This window comes from Anolis sagrei, chromosome 5 (genome assembly GCF_037176765.1).
Source record: "Anolis sagrei isolate rAnoSag1 chromosome 5, rAnoSag1.mat, whole genome shotgun sequence".
In the NCBI taxonomy this organism is placed as follows: Eukaryota; Metazoa; Chordata; class Lepidosauria; order Squamata; family Dactyloidae; genus Anolis; species Anolis sagrei.
This window is the reverse complement of record NC_090025.1, coordinates 100852725-100876955: the sequence shown is the minus strand read 5'-3', so window position 1 is coordinate 100876955 and position 24231 is coordinate 100852725. Positions and strand designations below refer to the sequence as shown.

Below are 24231 nucleotides of genomic sequence, written 5' to 3'. Positions count from 1 at the left end.
TGCAACATGTCTTCAGAGACTGGGGAAGGGATATTTCCTGACAGCACCGACAAAAGGAAGCATTAAGAATATTTCACCCCTCAGAATGCAGTCCTGGAGAGCAAAAAGCATATTTGAATGGAATGCAGTGAGGCAACTTCCAAACTGCCTCTACTGCTCCACAAACTTGTTTCTTGAAACTATGGGTCAGCCTGGAGCTAGGAATCCCTTGTGTACTTAGTCAATATAAACATATATATAAACTGGAACCGTGGATGCTCTATTATCTGTTAGGCACCAGTTTGAAGTTTGCCTCACCTTTTGCTTTCTTTGCAGTAGCAATAGCTCCCCCTTTATCTTATCTTATCATAGCCACCATAATCTTTAGCCTGACTTCTTCACTCTCCCTCCCTCTCTCTCAATAAGATCAGCAGGATCGCACCCCACCCCTTCCCAAGGTGCCGGGTGATAAATTTCACACCCTCCGTGGCTTTCTGCTGATTTACAACCCTCAGGAAAATTAAAGAAATTAAAGACATTGTAATTCTTTCAGGTGCATTGTCCAAACTTGCTGGTTACCAATGGGCATCTGGTGCGATGGGGCTGAAATTGCAACAGCTACCTTTCCTTACACACATATTTGGATTATTATTATTATTATTATTATTATTATTATTATTTCATATCAAAAGCATTGCATAAATTAGTATAAAACTGATAAAAATAGAAGGAGTTGTTGTTGTTGTTCATTCGTTCAGTCGTCTCCGACTCTTCGTGACCTCATGGACCAGCCCACGCCAGAGCTCCCTGTCGGCCGTTACCACCCCCAGCTCCCTCAAGGTCAGTCCAGTCACTTCAAGGATGCCATCCATCCATCTTGCCCTTGGTCGGCCCCTCTTCCTTTTGCCTTCCACTTTCCCCAGCATAATTGTCTTCTCTAGGCTTTGCTGTCTCCTCATGATGTGGCCAAAGTACTTCAACTTTGTCTCTAGTATCTTTCCCTCCAGTGAGCAGTCGGGCTTTATTTCCTGGAGGATGGACTGGTTGGATCTTCTCGCAGTCCAAGGCACTCTCAGAACTCTCCTCCAACACCACAGTTCAAAAGCATCAATCTTCCTTCGCTCAGCCTTCCCTAAGGTCCAGGTCTCACATCCGTAGGTGACTACAGGGAATACCATGGCTTTGACTAGGCGGATCTTTGTTGCCAGTCTGATGTCTCTACTCTTCACTATTTTATCGAGACTGGACATTGCTCTCCTCCCAAGAAGTAAGCGTCGTGCAGGTGGCTAAATATCTTTTGATGAAAATGGGCAATAATAATAATAATAATAATAATCATCATCATCTTTATTTAATATCCCGCCACCATCTTCCCAATGGCTTACATGAGGCCAAGCCCAACAACATATTACAATAAAGTAAAACCAAAATACAATAACAACACAGTAAAATACATACAACATATGAGTACAAAAAACAATAAAGCAAAATCATACACAATAAAATAAAATAACAATGAGCGGGCCGCATGTGCAAGATAAAAACTAAGATACTAAAAATACTAAAATCAGGATGCGATAGGGATGGAGCAGATTGTTTGTGGGGGTGAAACCCATAAAGGAATGGGGTCATAAATATAGGCCTTCATACAGGTGGGGAAATATACTCTGGGGACAAAAACCGTTGAGGGGAGCAACTGTGTATGATAATATGGCTACTGTCCAAAAGCGCACCGGAAAAACCAGGTTTTGAGATCCCTCTTGAAAAATTCTAAGGTGGGGGCAATGGCATTGTCTGTAGCAACAACAGCAATGGCATTGTCTGTAGCTTCCAACAATTCCTCCTCTGTACATGAGGCAGGGCATAGTGGACAAGCATACAGATGCAGAGTTGTCTGTTCTGTTCCACAGTCACACAAGGTGTGGGATTCTTTTAGGTAGTGCCACTTTGCCAGGTTGTCTTTTGATCTGCCCACTCCAGTTCAGGGACTTCCAAGTTGCCCATTCTTGGTTTGCCCCTGGAGGAAGACCCTCGCGGGGGGGCATCCAGTTGGGATTTTCTGGTTTAGCTGCCCAGAGGGTTAGCCCTGCTGTTGCTGGGGGGATGCCAAGGGGAGTGGTAGTTCTCATAAAGCTTTTCCTTGATTTGAGTCTACTGGGAGGAGGCTAATAGCCATGTAGTGGGTTGCTTATACAGTGTTTAACCTTATTTCTCTCACATTTAGCAGCAACTTCCCGTCGCACATCGGGGGGGGGGGGGGGGGGCAATGCCAGCTAGCTTGTAGAGTTTAACAGGCAGAGGCAGCCCTAGGTAATTTTCAATGGTAAGCAAATAGTATTTTGCCCCCCCCCCAACCAATCACTGATATATATTTTCTGTTCGTCATGGAAGTTCTGTGTGCCATATTTGGTTCAATTCCATCACTGGTGGAGTTCAGAATGCTCTTTGATTTTAGGTGAACTATACATCCCAGTAACTACAACTTGCATATGTCAAGGTCTATTTTCCCCCAAGAGCGCCTCAAGAGCGCCCCTGGGCAAAATCAACTGTACTGTGAATGCTTACTTTGCGTAATGGGTTGAGCTGCCCCTGTCAACAGGTGTAGGTTTAAGACATCCTGTGCTTATTCTGCATGTTTCATTCAATGCTATGTTCACCTGCTTTGCATGGGCAGACCTATGCCAAATTCGGCAGGCATACTCGGCAGTTGAGTAAGACAAGGCTAGGGCTGATGTTCTTACTAATTTTGGATCTGCACCCCATGTGCTACCAGTAAGTTTTTTTTAAAAAAAGTATTTTGATAATTTGTATCTTTAAACGCCAATTTCATATTTCTTTCAGAAGCTAAAAAAAATTGCTTGGTAATAGGACTATGTTTCCAGGTTAATTAATCTGTTTTATCACAGAAAGAAATATTATTGCCACCATTATGGTTTCCCTTTTTTAAAAAAGTGGAAGTCAAGGTGGCTGATGCATGAGTTAAAACAGGGTACATGGATTCAAAATGAGTAATGAAGATGTTAAAAACCAATTTAAAAAACTACAGTATGAAAACATCAATACTTTAACCCATTATAAAGCCACTAAGAATCATGAAAAGAACAATAAAAATGCAGCACAAGGTCTTATTTAAAGATCTTTCTATGTATTGTTTTTACTGTTTACTGTAATTGCTTAATGTTTTGATTTGCTTTATGGTTTATGTGTATTGTTGTATTGTTATTTTATTGAGGCCTTGGCCTTTGTAAGCCGCATCAAGTCCTTCAGGAGATGCTAGCGGGGTACAAATAAAGTTAATAATAATAATACTAATAATAATAAGCCATAAGTCACCAAATTCTTGTTAAGGTGCAGGCAGAAGGGAAGCAAGGTGGAAGTATCATGCAATTGTTGATAGATATAAAAACAAAAATAAAGCATTTGAATAGGAGTCTTAGGATGACCACATTCTTTTTAGCATGGGAGAAAATTAATCCTGCCACTTGAAATATTTTTCTCCTCCTCGAGCTATTTTTCTCCAGCTCTTATCGCTATCGGAACTGCAATGGCTTGTTTCTGTAAAAAGGTGAAAACCTGGCTTTTCGAGCAGGCCTTCCCAAATACGGCATAGTTACACGATATCATGGAACCACTTGACGATGCAACTGAATAATTATTTGATATGGAGACGCTCGTGATAATGTTTTCAAGGCTTTGTACGGTTTTTACATTTTTATATTGTTTGCTAATGTTTTTAACAGTATTTTATGATTATTTTATTTGTTGTAATTCTTGTGGCATCAAATTGTTGCCAAGTGTGAACCGCTCCGAGTCACCTCTGGGCTGAGAGGGGTGGTATATAAATGTAGTAACTACTACTGATGATGATGATGATGATGATGATGACAGGAGCCCCTAATACTGCTGTTTCTTCCTTATGCTAGAAAGTGTAGTACTGCTTTGCATTATATTTAACAATCATTTGTTCTCTTTAGTCTCCAATATTTTCTCAGTGAACTGGGCTCCTCCCTCCCTTACCTGCCTTCCAAATGCTTGCATTGGAAGAAAAAAGCAAATACATAAGAAGACATGGCACTCTGAAATTATCTGTTTTCCTAAGAGATTAGAAGGTAACCAGATTCAGGACTGCTTAGTACTTACATGAAAAACGAACAGAGAATATCAGGAACCTCCAGGTAGGGCTGTGTAAGTGTCCTACCTGACCTCCTGAACAACTAATGCCTGACAAAGTTGACAATTTTAGTCTCGGTGACCAATGGCATTTGGATGAGGATGGTGGTGGTGGTCGTGGTTTTAATGCAATGTATCTTGTGTTTTCATTGATTTATAAAAAAAATATTTTAAAATAATGAAAATTAATAACAACCAATGCTAAATTCTCTCCCTATTTAAAATAGTCCCGTGACTTTTAGTAAGAGTTGATTTGTTCCCAGAATCTTTTTGTTTTTCTCCTTGGTTGTCCATGGGATCCATAAAACAGCACCACATTTCAAATGACTTATATTCTTAATGCCAGCTTTCTTCATTGTCCATTTTTCACAACCATGAACAGAAATCAGAAGTTCTTTAGCATGGTTGAGTACGACTTTGGCTTTTAGTGATTTAATGACATATCTTTACACCTGAAGGTTTTATCTGAATCCTTAACTGTCCTTCCAAGTCTTAGGGTGCACCTACATATACCAGATCAACACAGGCACTCCCCCAGTTGCTGCAGAGATGAAAAGGAGTCCTGACTGCCCAGAGGTGCCGGATATGGTTCATCACAACTGGATAGCCACCCTTATCATGCTCTCCTATCCTCCATGTTGCAGCCATCTCTGAGCATGACATGGGTCCTACTTGACCTCTGTCACTTGCAGTGTATGGGGGGTGTGATGAAGGGGGAGAGAGAAATCCTCCTTTTTTCTGGTTCCTTTCCTTGATCACCTCATTGGCCAATCCAACATCAACGCAGGCAATGGCCAACAAGTAGGAGCAGTATCATGGACAAAGAATTATGACACGGACGGGAGGAGATGGTAAGTATTCAGATGAGTCTAATGTTGGGGGATAGTCCAAATTCTGGGCCAGAAATAGACCGTCACATAACTTTGGCTAATACAGGGTAAAGTTATGGTGGCTTTGCCCTGCTTTACACCAGGATCAGTTTTGTGCGGCATTTGGCCACCATGGACACAACCAATTGAAATGGTCAGTGTAGATGTGCCCTAACTCTTCTTCTAATTTCTTGATCATAGTTTCCATTTTGATTTATGACTGAGGCAAGGCATCAGAATTCTTCAACTATTTGTGCTCATACACACACACACACACACACACACACACTTTTAACTGTGCTTTTGCAATTTCTTGATTTTTATCAGTAGTTATTCCAAATATTTGCTATTTTCTGCTGGCAAAATGGCATCACCTGCATATCTTTGTCCACATTCCTTCCACTTTTCATATGATATGTTTTGTGTATAAATTTATAAAACTAGTTTTAGAAAATGCATTCTGCCCTGATACTCTTGCCAACAAAAAAACAGTATGTTTCTCCATATTTTATAGTTCTTCTGTGTATCTTGTATATAGTTCTTCCATCACCTTTTTCTATTTTTACGAACATTGAATGTGTTCGTTTGTTGGCCTTATGGAATCCCTATTATTGGTTTTAAATTATCTTTTTTGCTTTTGTGGTCTCTTGTTTATTATTTTATTGTTTTCTTTTATATCTTTGCATTGATTACTATAATTATAAGTGTAAATACTTAAGTATAAATACTTAAGCAGCTGCATTCATAATTCTGACTCCATAATTCTTCACAATTTATTTTTTATTCTTACCTGACCTTAGCTGTTTGAAGTTACATCAGCCATCCAATATTTTCTGCTTGACTATGGATAGTATGATCCTTCCCTGATAATTTTGGTTTTGGTTCTGAGGTTCATTTTTGTTCCAAACCAAACTTGATCTTATTTTTGAAGACAGTATGTAGCTTCTCCGTTTTCTGCTTCTATTTTATTTTATTTCTATATTGGCCATCAAGTGATCTCCATGTATATAATCATCTATCCAGTTGTCTGAAGAATGTGTTTACAGTGAGCAATACATTCCAATGAGGGAATCTCATCTTCCAGCGTTATTTCTTGTTTTATTTTGGATTGTCTAATTATAGTGTTTTTGAGGTAAAAGGCATTCAGAAATTGTTTACCATTGTTTCTGTCTGTATGGTAGTAACATGAATTAGCTGCAGTACCACTGCCATTGTCTTAGAGATCCTCTGGCAGTGTCTCTCACATACACACACCCACACACCTCTACTGCTGCTATGTAGCTTCTCTCACCATCTTAAGATGTTTGGGCACATTAAGTACAGTGACATCTGTCCTGATTAGGTCTACACATCTGGAACGTCTCATTGCTTATTGAAATGAGAAGGACATTAATATATGGCTTGTTGATTCGTTTTAAATTGAACCTAATAATGCCTACCATATTTAATTGCATAATATTCACATCGCATAATAGTCGCACCCCCTTTGGCTTTCCCAGTTTTGGTGTTTTATGATTCTTCACATAATAGTCGCACTCCTTGTCCCTTGAAGCTATAGGGCTTCCCAATTAAGGGAACTCCTTGTAGCCCTGAGGTGCAGGCACATGAATGGGTGAAGGCACGAGAGCAAAGGGGTTCCCCTCAGCTGCCACTAGCCAAGGGAGGCCCTGCAACTCTCACCAGTAGGTGTGTGAGTGGTGAAGGATTGCCCATCTGCACACCCACCAGAAAGAGCTGCAAAGTAGTAGTTCTCGTAGGCAGGCACATGAGTGGCTTTGCATCTATGGGGCTTCCCTCGGCTGACAGCTGAGGGAAGCCCTGTAGCTGCAAAAAAAGGCCTTCATGCAATAGTCGCACACTCCTATTTTTAATTTTAAAAGGAGGGAAATGCAACTATTATTCCACAATAACAAGAAGAAGAAATAACAAGAAGAATGTGGCAGAAATAAAGTTCCATGTACATTAGTAAGCTGTAGAATAGTATAACAAATGTCCCATTTACACATTAGTGAAGATTTGCTTTAAATCTCCACCTATTGACACAACAATACTGTAATGAATTTAGTTTGGATTAGAAGAATGCATAACAGACAAGTTCAAAATATTTTTATGTCAATTTTTATTCTGTGCTCCCTAAACAACAATTCTACAAATGCATAACATCATATAAATACTTTCATTACTTTTTGTGCCACAAAAGTGGCATCCATTTCTAACTCATACAAAAAGGATGAATGGTGCAGAGAAAATTCCACATTAAAAAAAAACAAGGCAAGCTGGTAGGTTCAAAGGTTAACAATCCATTTCAGTTAAAGAGAGGTCACCAAGGCTGTAGTTTCTGCAATTGTTTCTTACTTTTATGTCATAAGTTTCATTATTAGGCCAGAAGGCAATATTCCATCTTTGGAACCCATCTGGATGAGTCTTTCGAGTCCCCCTACATCCCAGTGCCATGGATTGAAAGATAATTCAGTGTTTCTAATTCATGTCTATTTTTTCCTGTAAGGAAGCTTCTTAAGACCTGACAAAGGATGCAGTGATGTCTTTCTGGTAAAATCATGGCTTTGGGATACTGCATTTGCAGAATGATGACTGAGTCAATAACCGTTGACCTACTGGTGGATGGCGATGAATGTGTGATTTCACTCTGACGGATTGACTTTTTTGTAATTTGTATGAACTGTATTTTAATGTATTTTATATTGATTATGTATATTTGCTTTGATCTTCTGTATTGAATCCTCTGTTGTTAGCCGGCCTGAGTCCCTCTCCGGAGGTCAAGAAGAATGGGTTATAAAAACTCTAAATAAATAATAAATAAATAAATTGAAGGCCAAAACATCTGGGGACCTACAGGTTGAGAACCACTGAGCTAGAATGAGCCAAGAAAACAAAGGATGGAGATCACTCATCTTTTCTTCCAACTGCTGGTGGCAAACAGAGGAGTCTGGGCTAGAACTGGGAAAGTGGCTTTCACGTCATGGGAACAGGGAATATATTCTGGATTTTAGCCTGAATTTTAAAGAGGTTGTCTAAGATGCTCAACATTAAGCCCAACATTAAATAAACTTTATACCTCCTAAACACTATGAATCTCTCAAGTGTCCTCTCAAAGGAAGAGGAGGCTCAGAGATCCCTGTGACTTTTCATCTCTAAGTAGATGTATAGTCTGAGCAGCATTCTTCACTAAGATTTCAAAGAATTAACTCATTATGCTCCCCATTATGTCACCATCAAGAAAATTAAAAGAAAAGGCCAACAATTCTAATTCTAATAATAATAATTCTAATAATAATAATAATAATATAAAACTTTATTTATATACCGCTCCATCTCCCCGAGGGGACTCAGAGCAATTCCCAGATAACATCACAAAACATACAAAGTAAAAAACAACATAACCATAAGATTAACAAAACAAAATGTAAGTATAAAAATTGTCGCCATAACACACATATATTAAAAGTAATTCTGCCTGTTCAAGGCAATTTAAAAATTTAAAAGGCCAGGCCAAGATTTGTGCAAGCCCAAAAATTCTAGGAGGCCCGGAAATTAAGTGCAATCCTATGACAGGCAACAATAATATTAGGTACGGGTCTGTGGTCTAGATGAATCTAGTCACAGTATAGGAAGGATCGTGTTGGATTGGACCAGATATTGTGTAATCCAGCATCCTGTTCACACAACAGACAACCAGTGGCCTATGGAAAACTTCAAAGCAGGATCTTGATGCAACTGCATCTTACATATCTATTATTATGTACTTGAAGCCTGAGTACTTTATATTTCAATATTTTGACTTATGACCCATAAGCTCTAGTTTTATAAAATGCTTGCTTCTAAAATTATAACATCTGGGCATTCCTGAAAATACACCTATAGCTAGGCAGACTCACACATTTCCCTGTAATAAGAAAATACATTAGTACAGAGCCAGAGTGAGGAGAATACTCAGTTATTTTGGTCTATATGTGCACTATTTTGTAGGTGATGACCAAACCCTGTGGATTTACATTCTGTGAGAAGGGAAAAGGAAATTGCTTACCTACTCGGAGCTCTTGACCAAAGACTGTTTTCTCTCCCAATGCTGAGCAGTTCCACCTGCCATATCGGAACTGGTACTGGCATTCATTGATTCCCATCTGGGCTCCTTCCCCAATAACTATAATGGCATCAGGACGACTCTGACAGATTGCTCGTTGCCGGGGGGCCAAGCCTGGGATTTTGTTGCAGATTATATTTGCTCCTAAAGCCACCACAGATGACAATGCTCTGAAGAAAAGCAAAAAAAGAAGCATTAGAACTGATGAAGGCCATTAATTTGATTTCCTTGATAGCATAGCATGCTGGACAAGGCCATGGGCTACAAGCAAAAGGCCTGGAAGATGGCTCCTATAATTACGCACACTTATCCCAACCTCTTTGGTCTGGCAACTGGGTTGGAAACCTTGCATGACTTTCGGTAATGCCTAGTTTCACTTGGGCCAGAGTTACCACATGTGCAATTTGTCTTACAAAATATTGGCACTTCTAGCTTCTATCTGCAATCGAACTAGGAAAGAGGGAGCTGTAAGAAACAGATATTTAAAATTTGATTTAGATTTTTGGAAATTTTGATAACTGGAGCACACACATTGAGTATAGCGGTTTTTGGCACTACATTTTTGTTGAATTCTAAGCCAATGCATTCCTTTCTAATTTCAAACCACAACAGTAAAAGTAAAGAATTACTTTATTTATCCAACATTCACACTGACTATTATGAACATGAAGTGCTGAATGATGATTAGGAGTTTCTGAGCATAAATTTGAGAGTCAGGTTTTTTTCAAATCTGGAAATAGTTTTGAGGAGGTTCACCAACATACGGTAGCTTTAGCATTTGTTAAAACATTTACATAGTGCAGTATACTTTGACAATGATAAATGGTTCCAAAAGTGCAATTCAGATCAGAGTCTAGAAAAATCACTTATTTTCTTCTAATCCTTGTGGAATAGAAGTCTCATTTGACAGTGTTTTTGGAGTTGCAGTACAAATAAGTAACTTTTGGGAAGACTCTGGGAAATTCTGAGAAATTCACAGGAGAATTGGTGTTCTCTCCCATTGAATTTGAATTTTGTCTTCATCTAACCCTGTTTAAATGATTGTGAAGCCAATTCCCAAAGTATCCCAAAGAAAGGGAGATCCTTCTACTGTCAAAAGGAAGTCTTTTGACTAATCTGAACCAAATCAAATTACATTCCTTAGTAATAAAATTGAGATTATGTCATGTCTCTGTTCAATTATTATTAACAACCAACTATTCTAATTTTGTTATTCTATTCCAGCCTCCCATAAATGAGAGATCAAGGCTTGCATTGGGCAATATATTATTGCACTTATGGAGTGAGAAATGCCAGGTGTCTATGATAGATTTAGAAACGGACAGTATTGCAAATGTATGTTGGATAACAGAACTATCACAGCAAAGATTTTGAGTGCAGATGAGAAATTATGATCTGGTCCAAAAGAAATAGTACTGCAACAACATCTGATATATAACATATACTCTGAACAAGAGGCAACTGACATGAAGCTATATATCTAAGCGGAATTATTTTCCATTTTCAAAGGTCAGAAAAATTGCAATTATCACCTTATTGGTTTGAATTGTAAGCAGAACGTATCATGTTCTAGAAGCATTCCCTCCTGATGTTTCGCCTGCATCTATGGCAGGCATCCTCAAAGGTTGTGAGGACCTCACAACCTCCGAGGATGCCTGCCATAGATGCAGGTGAAACATCAGGAGAGAATGCTTCTAGAACATGGCCATACAGCCTGAAAAACCTACAACAACCCAGTAATTCCGGCCACGGAAGCCTTTGACAATATAATGTGAATTGTTAAAAAGACAAATCAGTGAATCTCAGAAGAAAGCAAGCCTGAAGTGAAGATGACTAAACTGAGGTTTTGGACATAGCATGAGACAAAATGGCTCACCACAAAAGAACAAGAATACTAGGTAAAATGGAAGGCAGTAAGACATGGGCCTAAATCCCCTAAGCATCCTAGGCATCGATCCTGACTAATCTTTGAAGCTAAGCAGGGCCAACGCTTTGATAGGACTGTTTAGCTGGCAAAACCACTGAGTATTCCTTGCCTAAGATAGACAACTTGAGAGTGCATATATACACAGTTGGAAAGACGGGAGACAGCACAACGAGGGAAGAAAGCTGTGGCTCTGAGTTTGCAAAATCTGAAGAAGACAGTTGATAACTGGGGCTCTTGGAAGTTTCTCATTCATAGGATCACCATAGGTCAACTAGATGGCAAATAATGACAAAAACAGGTCATTTTCAACTCTTTGAACTGTGTCTGGAAAGAAACCAGCCTGTGGAGCTATTACAACAGGAGAGTTGTGTGCTCCCAGTTCCCAGCCTTGGTTAATAATCTGGTAAAAATATTTAAATCAGTTGAGACTTCTGAATGCTCCTCAGAGGCCACCTTACATGCAACATGTTAAATTAATCTACATGGGATATAACTAAGGCATGTGTCATCATGGCCAATTTACATCTCGAGGATCAAGCACAGCCTTAATTGTGCAAATGCACTCCTGACCACCATTGAAGTCAAGGCTTCCAGACTCAGGGTTGAGTCCAGGATTACACCCAACACTATGCCTTCACATACAACACAAACAGAATTCCTGTTTCTTGAACTACCATATATTATTCTCATGGTTTCCTCCCCGGAGAGTTCGTCAATCCTTAGTTGTTTAGAGGGTTTGTGAGTTCTGGCCATCTCGGGGCTTGCTCTAGTCTTTACTAATAATATAATATAGTATATTGTATATACATATAATATTTATAATATTATAATGTAATACAATATAATATTAGTAATAATACAATATTATAATTATAATTATATATTTACATTATATGTAATATTACTAATAATATTACAATATAATGGTATAGTGCAATATAGTAATATATAATACTGATATTGTACTATGCTAATAATATAATATATTTTATGAAAATATATCTTGTAAGCAGCTCTGAGTCCCTTTCGGGGTGAGAAGGGCGGCATATAAATGCCGTAAATAAATAAATAGTCCATTTTTCAATTCCACATTTGCAGCAGAGAAAATCAAAACAGAAGAAAGTTCAAAACAGTGAACTGTTGTGCCCTAGTTGACTAAAAACAGCAGAGATATCAGAGCTCCTTAAAATGCCTCCTATCACAGCGGCACCATCTTCCCCCCTGTATATTTTGCATGCTCTGTTCAATCCTGCCTGCATCCTGTTGGATTTTAGAGTGTTTTGTATAGATGCTTGTTAGATTATGTTTTTGTCAGTGTAAATGCATATGACCATTGCTCGGAGCATTAATAAATTGATTGATTGATATTTCATTGCATAATAGTCACACTCCCCCCGCCTTTTTTTTTTTAAAAGGGTGACTATTGCGGGTGGGGAAAAGGGGGCATTTTTTGTTTTGAAGCAGTAACTTTACAATAAAATGATGTTGAAAACAACTTGAGATCATATGTAAAAGTATCCAGAAAACAAATTTACATAGTTAAACATTTTAATCTCTCTTGTCGGAAGATTCTGCACCACTGTCTTTGTTTGCATTATCTGATGTGCTGTGTTCAACACTGATCATGACAAAAAAAAAATCTCCTCATCCTTTTCACAACCATGTCCTCTGTGATAAGGTCCCAACTCTTAATTACCATTGTGCACATAAGTTCTAAAGACAGGTGCTTCATATTTCCAGAAGATGTCAATTGGTGATCACCGCTCATTATTGTTGTTTTTTTTGTTCAGTTGCTTCCAACTCTTTGTGACCTCATGAACTCCCTGTCAGACGTCACCACCCCCAGCTCCTTCAGAGTCAATCCAGTCACTTCAAGGATACCATCCACCCATCTTGCCCTTGGTTGGCCCCTCTTCCTTTTTCCTTCCATTTTCCCCAGCATCATTGTCTTCTCTAAGCTTTCCTGTCTCCTCATGATGTGGCCAAAGTACTTCAACTTTGTCTCTAATATCCTTCCTTCCAATGAGCAGTTGGACTTTATTTCCTGAAGCATGGACTGGTTGGATCTTCTGGTGGTCCAAGGCATTCTCAGAACGTTCCTCCAACACCATAGTTCAAAAGCATCTATCTTCCTTCACTCAGTCTTCCTTATGGTCCAGCTCTCACATCCGTAATTACTACAAGGAATACCACTCATTATCTACTCATTATTTAAATGGCACAAGTGGTCTGCAAAGAGCTTGTTCACTGATAGACCCAGTGGCTGCAAGATAGAGGTTAAGCCACCAGAATTGCTACCTCTTCTGCCTTATTGTCACAGAGAAGTTGCTTCACTTATTTTACAATGTGATTTCGGAAACTGTCCAACACTAGCAGAGCCGGGTGTTTTGGTAGCACACCTGATCTTCTGTTCCACACAGTTTTAACCCAAATCCACCATCAGTTCTAGGTTCATTCAACCCTTTGCCTGCAATTGGGTTCATGGCAAAAGGTTCTTTGAGCCCCAGGAGATTTTCTGGTTGGCAGTTCAGGCTCACACGTACTGTTCTGAACCATTCAGTATTTTCTGAACCTTATAACTCTTCCTGTTTTCTTTCTCCTGCAGTTTCAGTGGTCAATGTAGAGGGAGAAAAATTGTTCCTCTTTTATATGTAATCAGATCAAATTCCAAAGCATTACAGCCCCATACACACAATAACTGCAATGCCTTTCTCGGTGACTAATATAATGCAAAAATAATATTTGCTGATCAACTTACTTAATAGTGAATGCCAAGAGAGTTCGCTTCAAGATGGCTCATGTACAAAACCACAATGGAATGCAGAGATTCCAGCAAAACATAGCCCTGAAGGTGCTGCTGTAGAAAAGGCAGCTGTCACTCAAAAACAACTTGGGTGTGTAAAACAGGTATCTGGAGCTTTGCTGCCCAATAATTCCATGTTTGGTTTGCCAAAAATGCAACAACACACTGCAAATGTAAACACTTCTACCTGTCCTCACGATGCAGAGGTCATTTATCACAGAAACTGTCAGTGGCTCCCTGCTTGTTTCCACGCACATCGCAAGGAGTAGGTTTTTTTTTTTTTTTAAATATATTTTTTATTAGCGTTTTCCAATAAATACAGACATAACAATTGGGTATTGGGTATGGATGGGGCTTGGGTAGGGAGGAAGGGCATGCTGGAGGGGGGAGGGGTGGGGGTGTTGGGTCACCAGGGGGTTGGGGAATAGGAGATCCCGGAGAGTTGAGGGAGGGGGGGGGGTGCGACTACTTAAAAAAAAGCTTGACTTCCAAAATAGTTGGCGGAGAGTGATCCTCCTTTGTAGTTACTCCTCCTCTTTTTTTTTCTTGTTCTGCTTCCACTACCTTACAGTCCGCAATCTTGTACAATTTTTTTCTTTTCTTTTAGGTATGACCTCATCGGTTCCCAGTCCGTCCTTTTTTTCTTGTTTTGGTCATGTAGTAAATTAGCAGGGGAGTCCATTTCCATTAAGTCTCTGACTTTCAAAAGCCAATCCTCTATCGTGGGCAGTTCTTTTTGTTTCCACTTTCTCGCCAGTACCGTTCTTGCTGCTGCTGTTAAGTGGTAGAAAATTCTATCTTTATTCGTTTCAAGATCAAAGTCCAGTAAATGTAGCAAGTAGTATTCGGGCTTAAAGGCAAATTTAGTTTGAATAATTAATTGGGTCTGTTTATGAATTTCCGCCCAAAATCTTTTCACTTTTCTGCACTGCCACCAGGTGTGTAGATATGTACCTGGTTGAGAGCCGCATTTCCAGCAATTACTGTTGATTCCTTTGTGGAATCTCGATATTTTTTGTGGCGTGAGGTGCCATCTGTAAGCCATCTTATACCAATTTTCTGTGATGGCTGCTGAGCTAGCATATCTGATCTTTTTTCTCCAAATGTCTTCCCACTCTTGAAGGAGGATGGAATGCTCAAAGTCTTTTGCCCATGCAATCATGCTGTCTTTGACTAAGTCTTTTTCCGTGTCCCATTCTAGTAGCTTGTTGTAGATCATTTTTATCAGTTTTTTTTCTTTCACCATGACTGAATCCCAAAAATTGTCTGTTGACGCGAAATCTGCCTTTTTATCTTCTTTGAATGCGTTAGCCACTTGGTGGTAATGAAACCACGACAGATTTTCGTCTATCCTTCTGAGTGATTCGATGGGTTTTAGTCTCCACTGGTTATCCTTCTTTTCAATCAGTGTTTTGTAGGTGTGCCATTGACTACTTGGGAATTCTCTTTTATGATTGGCTTCGATGGGAGATAGCCATAAAGGTGTTTTACTGTAGAAATTACTCTTATATTTGTTCCAGATTTTGAGGAGCGCAGCCCGTACGATGTGATTTGAGAAGCTTTTTTCAATTTTGGCTTTATCATGCCATAAGTAGGCGTGCCAGCCACGCCTCAGGTCAAAGCCTTCTAGATTAAGCATCTTTGTTTTGGAGATGGTGGCCCAATCCTTCACCCAGGTTAGGGCGCTAGCCTGGTAGTACAGTTGTAAGTTCGGGAGATTAAGCCCTCCTCTTTCTTTAGCGTCAGACAGTGATTTATATTTAATCCTGGCTTTTTTACCATTCCAGACAAATCTAAGTATGTCTTTCCTCCATTGTGTAAAGCAATAGTTGGTTCTTAAAACCGGAATCATTCTAAATAAAAAGGTCATTTTGGGGAGTAGGCTCATCTTGATGATGGCTATTCTTCCCAGTAGGCTTAGATTGAGTTGCTTCCAACTCTCTATTTTTTTTGTAAGATCTTTCCATGTAGCCTCGTAGTTGTTCTTCACTAGCTGCGTATTATTTGATGTCACGTAGATTCCTAGATATTTTATCTTGCTGACAACTCCGAGTTGTGATGTATTTTGTAGTTTTTCCTTTTTGGTTGGGGACATGTTTTTGGTCAGGATTTTGGTTTTAACTTTGTTTATCTTTAGTCCTGAGACCATCCCATAATTGTCTATTTTATCAAGCCATTTTGCGATCGTCTCCAGAGGGTTCTCCAAGATACAGACAATGTCATCCGCATAGGCTTTGACTTTAAACTCGTCCTTCCTAATTCTAGTTCCTTTCAGGTTATTGTCTGTTCTTATATCTTCCAGCAAGCTTTCCAAGGTCAGAATGAATAGCAGGGGTGAGAGCGGGCACCCCTGCCTCGTTCCCCTTTCCACTGTAATATTTTCTGTTTCATGTCCATTGACTCTGACTTTTGCTCTTTGTTTTGAATATATCGTTTTTATCACGTTTGTGAACTGGTAGCCCATGTCTTTTTCTCTAATTAGTTGTAGCATAAAGTCCCAACTGACCCGGTCGAAGGCTTTCTCGGCGTCAAGAAACAGCAAGCCTAACTCTTTCTGTGGGTTGTTGGCGTAATATTCTATGATATCCACAATAGTTCTTAAATTTTCATGCATGTATCTTGACGGAAGAAATCCCGTCTGGTCTGCATTGATGATGTTGCTGAGGAGCTTTTTCACTCTATTTGCCATAATACTAGTAAAGATCTTATAGTCTGTGTTTAACAGCGATATAGGTCTGTAGTTCTTCATGTTTTCCGTCTCTGTTGGTTCTTTTTGGATGAGTGTGATGGTGGCTTCCTGCCAAGAATCAGGCATTCTGGCCTCGTGTAGAATATTGTTGAATATTACTTTTAAGTGCGGGATCAGGTCGTCCAGAAATGTTTTATAGTATTTTGCAGTGAATCCGTCAGGACCCGGTGCTTTATTGTTAGGTAGATCACTTATTGCTTTCCTGATTTCGGATTCTGCTATTGGGTTGTTGAGGAGTTCTCTTTGTTCATCATTGATTTTTCCCGGGTTGTGCTTAGCCAGATATTCTGCTATATCTTCCGGTCTGATGTTGTCTCTCCGGTATAATTCCTCATAGAATTCTTTGAATTGGTTTAGTATCTCTTCCTCCGTATGGTAAGTTTCCCCGTTCCTTACTATTTTTGTAACATGCTGTTGCTGTTTTTTCTTCATTAGTTTCCTGGCAAGCCATTTGCCCGGCTTATTTGCATTAGCATAATAATTGACTTTCATGTATTTCAGATTCTTTGCGAGCTTTTCGAGTTGGTATGAATTTAGTTGTTTCTTCAGAAGGTTTAGCTCTAGCTTAATTCGTTTGTTTCTTGGTTTTTTTTTTGAATTCCTCTTCTTTAGCCTTTATTTTTTCCGTTAGTGTAAGTAACTCTTCTTGTCTCTCCCTGTTCCTGTTTGCACCTTTCTGAATGAAGTACCCCCTGAGCACCGCCTTGCTGGCGTCCCAAATCACCTCTGGATGTATCTCGTCGCTTTTATTAAGTGCGAAGAATTCCTGAATATTTTCCCTAAATGCCGCTATATCTTCCTCTTTACATAATAGGTATTCGTTTAGCTTCCACTTTCGTTGACGTTTATGCCCTTCTATTTCAATTAGGATCGGACAGTGGTCAGATATTGTTCTGGGCAGAATTTGGATTTTCTTCAACTTGGTCATTAGGGTGTTTGAGGCCCAGCAGGCGTCTATTCTGGACCATGATGAGTGTCTGTCTGAATAAAAGGTGTAGTCCCTGCCCTCCGGGTTTCTTGCTCTCCAAGCGTCTTGCAGGTACAGGTCTTTCCGTAAGTCTAGGAAGCTGGTTGGTAGTTTCCCTCCGCTGGTGTCTTTCTTGTTTTTTCTGGTTCTGTCCTTGTTACAATCTATGACCCCGTTAAAGTCTCCTATTATCATGATGTCCAGATGTGTGTATTCAGAGAGTTTTTTCCGGAGTTCCTTAACGAAATTTGTTTTAGGGCCCGTGGGGGCGTAGATGTTACAGACCAGAAGTTCTTGGTTGTTATTTCTAATTTTTATCCCTACCATCCTTCCGTCTTCATCCTTAAATGCCAGTGTTGCGTTTAATGGGCTTTTAGCGTATATTACTACTCCTCTTTTTTTTTGTGGTGCAGATGAGTGAAATTCCTTTCCCAGTTGGGGTTGTGTTAGGTGTGTGCTATGTTTCACCGCGATGTGTGTTTCCTGAAGGGCTATCAGGTCGAAATTACCTTTTTAAAGTGAGTTTACTATTAATCTTCTTTTATTCGGGTTATTCATTCCGTTGATGTTATTAGAATATATTTTAAGCTTGCTCGTCATTGACATATTGCTTCTCATTGGTTAAAGGTCCCATGTCCTTCTTTCCCTCCTCTTCCTCCAGGGATTCTGGTCTTGGCCTCTTTTTGTCTTTCTTCTTATATTCCTCTTCTTTATGCCGGTTTCCTGTTGGAACATTACTTAATTTGTTCGATCCGGCTGTTCCTGATGTGTTTTGAAGAGGGTCCAGGTCTTTTTGAAGTCTCCTGTAAAATTCCTTTGCTTTCTCCTCCGATGTAAGCCAAAATTTGCTTTCTTTATATGTTACTTGTATACCCTCTAGACGCTCCCACCTAAATTTGATCTTATGTTTCTTGAGTTCGTCCGTTAAAAAATAGTATTTCTTCCTCTTACTTATTGATGTAGCCGAGAACTCTTTGAGTATTATGACTTTTTTCCCATTGAATGTGATTTCTTCTCTTGCTTTCCGCCTGATTATCTCATCACGGACACTTCGTCTGCTGAAGCTTACCACAACATCCCTAGGGACCTTATTTCTTTTGGCGTAGCCAGAGTTAATTCTCTGTGTCGTATCAATCTCCTTATTTATTTCCTCTGGGGTAATGTTGGTTGCGTGTGCAGTGATTTCTGTTATTATTTCTCTTAAGTTTTCTCCTTCCTTCTCTTCAATGTTTCTGAATCTTAGCTGGAAGTCCGTCTCTTTACTTGCCCATAATTCATGTTGTTTTTCAAGTTTGTCTTTTGCCTCCTCTAATTTCTTTATTTTGATTTCGGTTTTGTCTTGACCTTTCTTTAAACCTTGATTTTCTTTCTTTAGTGTTTTAATGTCATCCTGTATACCGGAGACCTCTGTCCGTAACTGAGCCATCTCTTCCTTCATTTCTTGTCTTAGTTTCCCCATTTCTTTTTGGAATAACTTTTCCATGTTCTGCTGTGTCTTTTCCTGGCTTTCCTCTATTTTTTTTTCAATCTTTTCTTGCATCTTCAGCATTTCCTGCAGCAGATCTTTGATGGTTGTTTCTTTTGGAGTTGCTTCCGTTTGTGTGGATAGCCTTCGAGCCGGTGTCGGAGTCAGTATAGGAGCTTGCATTGTTGATGTGGTTGCAGTAGCCGTTATGGGGTTCATCGAGGAGCTTAGTGTAGAGCCAGTTATTTTGTTTTGTTTCGACACAGATGATATTTTCTCCGTCATTCTCCTTCTTTCCCAGCTATTTTCCAGCTATTAGAATGGTAAATCTTGGGTTGTGGGAGGCTCACGTTACCGTGCGATCCTGTTAATGGGGTTGCCTGGTCTGTGCTCCCTTAGTCTGTTCCTTCCTCTGTTCTTTGTCTCTTCTTTGTCCTTGGAGCTTTGCGGCCTGCCCCTGCCCGCTTTTGCCACTCTTCTTCCCCTTTCTTCCAAGAGGCTAGAGGCCTCTCCCACTTGCGTTCCTGCCTTAAGGGTATTCCCCTCTTCCAGTCTTCCTACTCCCCTGATTCCCCCCCGTCAGCCCCGCGCCGTAAAAAGCTCTGGGAGGATAAGCTTCCTACCTCTCTTTTCTCCTTGCAATTTCCTCTTCAGTGCGAGCCCTTCCCGTTCCTGCCGTTTGGGCCTCCTCCCCTCCTTCGCAGCCTCCTCCTCTCTTCTGTTCGCTTTCCTCGCCGCTCTTCTCACTCTCTCTCTCTTCCTGTTCGCCCTTTCTCGCCACTCTTCTTCCTCTTCTCGCGGTGTTTCCCGCGATTTCCGTGGTATCGCGCGATTTGTGGGCAGGAGGGAGATGCGGCGGGTTTTGCGCCTGAACTTCCTCTCTGTGCGTGCTGTACGTGATTGAGCGTCGATACATCCGCGTGCGGGTGTTCCCGCTTGTATGAGGCAGTCCTTCTCGTGAGTAGGGGAGAGGAGGCAGCAAGGTAAATGAGATTACTCTAAATTACTGTAGTTGGAGACGCGGGGCGGGGAAGCAAGCGGGGTGGGTGATGTTGGAGCGGGGAGGGAGAGCTAAGGGTGGATCTTATAGACTATAGACTTTAGGGGATTAAAAATCAAGTTCAGTACTCCGTCCACAGTCCTCCAGTCTTCTGGGGTCCGTAGCGCACAAGGGACTATCACAAGAGACAATCACAGATATTGTAGTGAATTCAGTGCCGGTGGTTACTGATAGTTACTCACGTTTCCTATTTTCCATGCCCTCCGTTCCCCCGCGTAATTCTGCGGGACTGTTGTCAGGTCAGACCGGTTCATTCCTTGCTTGCTTGCTTTTCGGGGTATTCCTCAGTCCTCAGACCCTTTGCCGATATGTAGTGGAACTGGATATCCGCCTTTCTATTTTCTCCCTTTTTTTTTCGTTTCTCTTCTTCTTCTATTTGTAACTGGATGCTTTTTAGCGGAGGCAGGCAGCGTTTTCGGTTCTTTCGAACCGTGCTACCACCCCTGGGTGCCGAACCTGAAGCTGCCAGGCGGGTATGACCGTCCCCCTTGAGGGGAGACAGTACCACCCGCCCCCGCAATTCAACAGGTCTAGCGTCCAAGCCGACCTCCGTCCGTCAGCTTGGGGGGCTCTTTGGCCCCTATACCCTGGTGGGGGGAGCTCAGGTCTCCCTCAGGCTTGCAGAGCCTCGGAAGCCTGCTGCTGCCGCCATGACGCCTCCGCCGGAAGTCCACCGCAAGGAGTAGGTTTTGATATTTAGAGCCTGAATAGTTTGGAACGTGAGTATTCACATCACTGTCTGCTACAGTGTAAACCTGCCCACCATTGTAAGTAATCATGCAATGGCTCTTTGAATTTTTTAAAGTATTCTAGCTTAGATAATATATCAGATATGCGTGTATATGGCTAAATCTAGAGTTAACTGCTACATGAAACGACCATCCAACCTCTGCTTCAAAATTTCCAGAGTAGGAGATTCCTCTATGCTTTGATGCAGCATATTCCACTGCTTAACAGCTCTTACTGACAGGAAGTTCCTCCAAATGTTTAAGTGGAATCTTTTTTCCTACTATTTGAACCCATTGTTCTGTGTCCTAGTCTCCAGAGCAGGAAACAAGCTTGCCTCTCCTCAATGTGACATCCTTTCAAATATTTGAACATGACTGCCATGTCCACTCTGTACTCCAAGCTAAACATTCCCAGTTCCCTAAACCGATCTTCATAGGGCTCGGCATCCAAACCTTTGATCATTTTGGTCACCCTTCTATGGACACATTCCAGGTTATCAATATCCTTGATTGGACACAATTCCAAGTGACATTTGACCAAAGCAGAATAGAGTGGGACTATGTGTTCCCTTGATCTAGAAGCCATATATATTGATGCAGCCTAGAATCATGTTGACTTTTTTAGCCGCCACGTCACACTGTTGACTTGTGTTCAGTTTGTAGTCTACTAAGACCCCTAGATCTCTTTCACATGTACTCTTTTCAAGACAGGTATCACCCACCCTGCATCTGTGCATTTCATTTTTATTGCCTAAATGCAGTACCACACATTTTTCCTGGTTGAAATTAATTTTAAAAAATAGGCCCAGCTTTCTAATCTGCGAAGGTCATCTTGGATTCCAATCTTGTCCTCTGTATGAGCTACCCCTCCAAATTTAGTGTCATTTGCAAATTTGATAAGCATGTATTCTATTCCATCATCAAACTTATTGAAAAAGCTGTTGAACAGCACTGGCCTCTTGACAGAACCCTGTGGCATCCCACTGGTCACTTCTCTCCAAGTAGACGAGGATCCATTAGTAAGCATCCTTTGGGTTCAGCCAGTCAACCAATTCCCAGTCCACCTAATGGTAGTGTCCAACTCCCATTTTACTAGCTTGTGAGAATATTATAGGGAACTATAATATGTCAACCTGTATGTCTTTCTATACCTTTAAGAAAAAGTTATGAGGGAACAAGGGAAGGGGCAGAGAGAAGAAATTCTTCATGTTTAATCAAAAAGAATAGTTCCACTCTTTTCTACGCTGGCCAGGCCACAACTGAAGAACTATTTCCAATTGTGAATGCCATATTTTCAGGAAAAAAGCATTCTTAAAATGGAATGTCTCCAAATGAACACTTAAAAATGGAGTGTGCCCTAAGGTGGGTAACCAAGATGGCAAAGGGCCTAGAAGCCAATGCTGAGTATTCCTGGAAATGAGAATGCTAAACAGAAACATGGTAGCAGTCCTCAGATATATAGGGTTGCCATGTAAGGAGATGGGGCAGACTTGCTCCTGACAATCCAGTGTGTGGGATAGACCTAAAAGGTGCACATGGTGAGAAACAGATGTTAATTGAGTATTAGCAGCACTGTCCTTGTGCTTCACTGAGACCTGACCTGGAATACTGTGTCCAATTCTGGGCACATAATTGAAGAGAGATATTAACAAATTTAAAGGCCTAGAGAAGAGCAAATAAAATGATCAAAGATCTGGAGAGCATGCTCTACGAGGAGCAGATTAAAGAGCTGGATATGTTTAGTAGGGCTGGGCGGTTTCGTTTCGTTAATTTGTAATTCGTTAATAATTCGTTAATTTTTTTAATTACAAAACGATAACGAACCATTCTGGAGCAATTTTTTAAAAAAACGAATTTTTAAACACGTTTTGTAAATGCTTCGTATTTCGTTATTGTATTCGTTTCGTTATTGTTCTGAGGTCGTTTCGTTATTATTTCTGCATGTCTGGGGCAAGTTTTTTGTTTAATTAGTGAAAAAAAAATATAATATCACACCAACAGTCAACAACAGAGGTAGAGGGAAGCTTCAGAAGTTTTTGGAGGTTTTTTAGCGTATTTCGCGGTCGCGTCCGCCATTAACGAATCGATTCGTTATTGTTTCGGAAATCGATTCGTTAATGTTTTGTAATTTTTTTCACATTTACGAAATTTCGTAAATATCGAACTTTTTAAAAGGAAAATTTTGTAATTATTTTAAATAACGAAACGCAAAAAACCCCAAAAAACGAATCGATTTTAGAAACAAATTTTTCCGTTGTTACCCAGGCCTAATGTTTAGCCTGCAGAAGGGAGAGTTGAATGGAGACATGATAGCCATGTAGAAATATTTGAAAGGATGTTTTCTGCTGTCCTGGAGACTATGACTTGGAGCAATGGGTTCAAATGACAGGAAAGATAGATTCCACCTGAACATTATGAAGAACTTCCTGACTGTAGGATCTGTTCAACAGTGAAACTCTTTGTCTGGGAGTCTGGTGGAGGCTTCTACTTTGGAGACCTTTAAATAGAGGCTAGATGGCCAGCTGTTGGGGATAATTTGATTGTGTTTTTCTTGCATGGCAAGGGGTAGGACTGGATGGACCACGTGATCTCTTTCAATTGTATGATTCCATAATGGTATGAGCAGTGGAAACAACTGCATTATGAAGTGATATTTGAGAAAAGGCGGAAGAGCTGTTTTTCAGGAATGCTGCCACACAAGGGAGATCCACTAGAACAGTGATTCTCAACCTTCCTAATGCCGCGACCCCTTAGTACAGTTCTTCATGTTGTGGTGACCCCCAACCACAACATTATTTTAATTGCTACTTCATATCTGCAATTTTGCTACTGTTATGAATCGTAATGTAAATATCTGATATGCTGGATGTATTTTCATTCAGTGGACCAAATTTGGCACAAATACCAAATACGCCCAAATTTGAATACTGGTGGGGTTGAGGGCAAATTGATTTTGTCATCTGGGAGTTGTAGTTCCTGGGATTTATAGTTCATCTACAATCAAAGAGCATTCTAAACTCCACCAACGATGGAACTGAACCACACTTGGCCCACAGAACTCCCATGACCAACAGAAAATATTGGAAGGTTTTGGTGGGCATTGACCTTGAGTTTTGGAGTTGTAGTTCACCTACATCCACTCAAACAATGACGAATCTGAACCAAACTCAGCACAAACACTCAATATGCCCACCTGCAAACACTGGTGGAGTTTGGGAAAAATAGGCCTTGACATTTGGGAGTTGTTGTTGCTAGGATTTATAGTTAACGTACAATCCCCTTGAACCCAACCAACGATAGAGTTGGGCCAAACTTCCTACACAGATCCCCCATGACCAACAGAAAATACTGCAGGGATTTGGGAGGAATTGACAGTGATTTAGGGAAGATGTAGTTCACCTACCTCCAGAGA

At 40.4% G+C, this 24231-nt stretch overlaps 1 protein-coding gene across 1 annotated transcript in view; it reads right to left on the bottom strand.

Moving 5' to 3' along the window:
* The window catches only part of WNT7B (Wnt family member 7B), a 154742-nt gene that overhangs the window by 34808 nt on the left and 95703 nt on the right, over positions 1-24231 (bottom strand). The window contains 1 exon segment of the mRNA XM_060778128.2: positions 9064-9290. Within this exon segment, the coding sequence (XP_060634111.2) occupies positions 9064-9290 (227 nt within the window).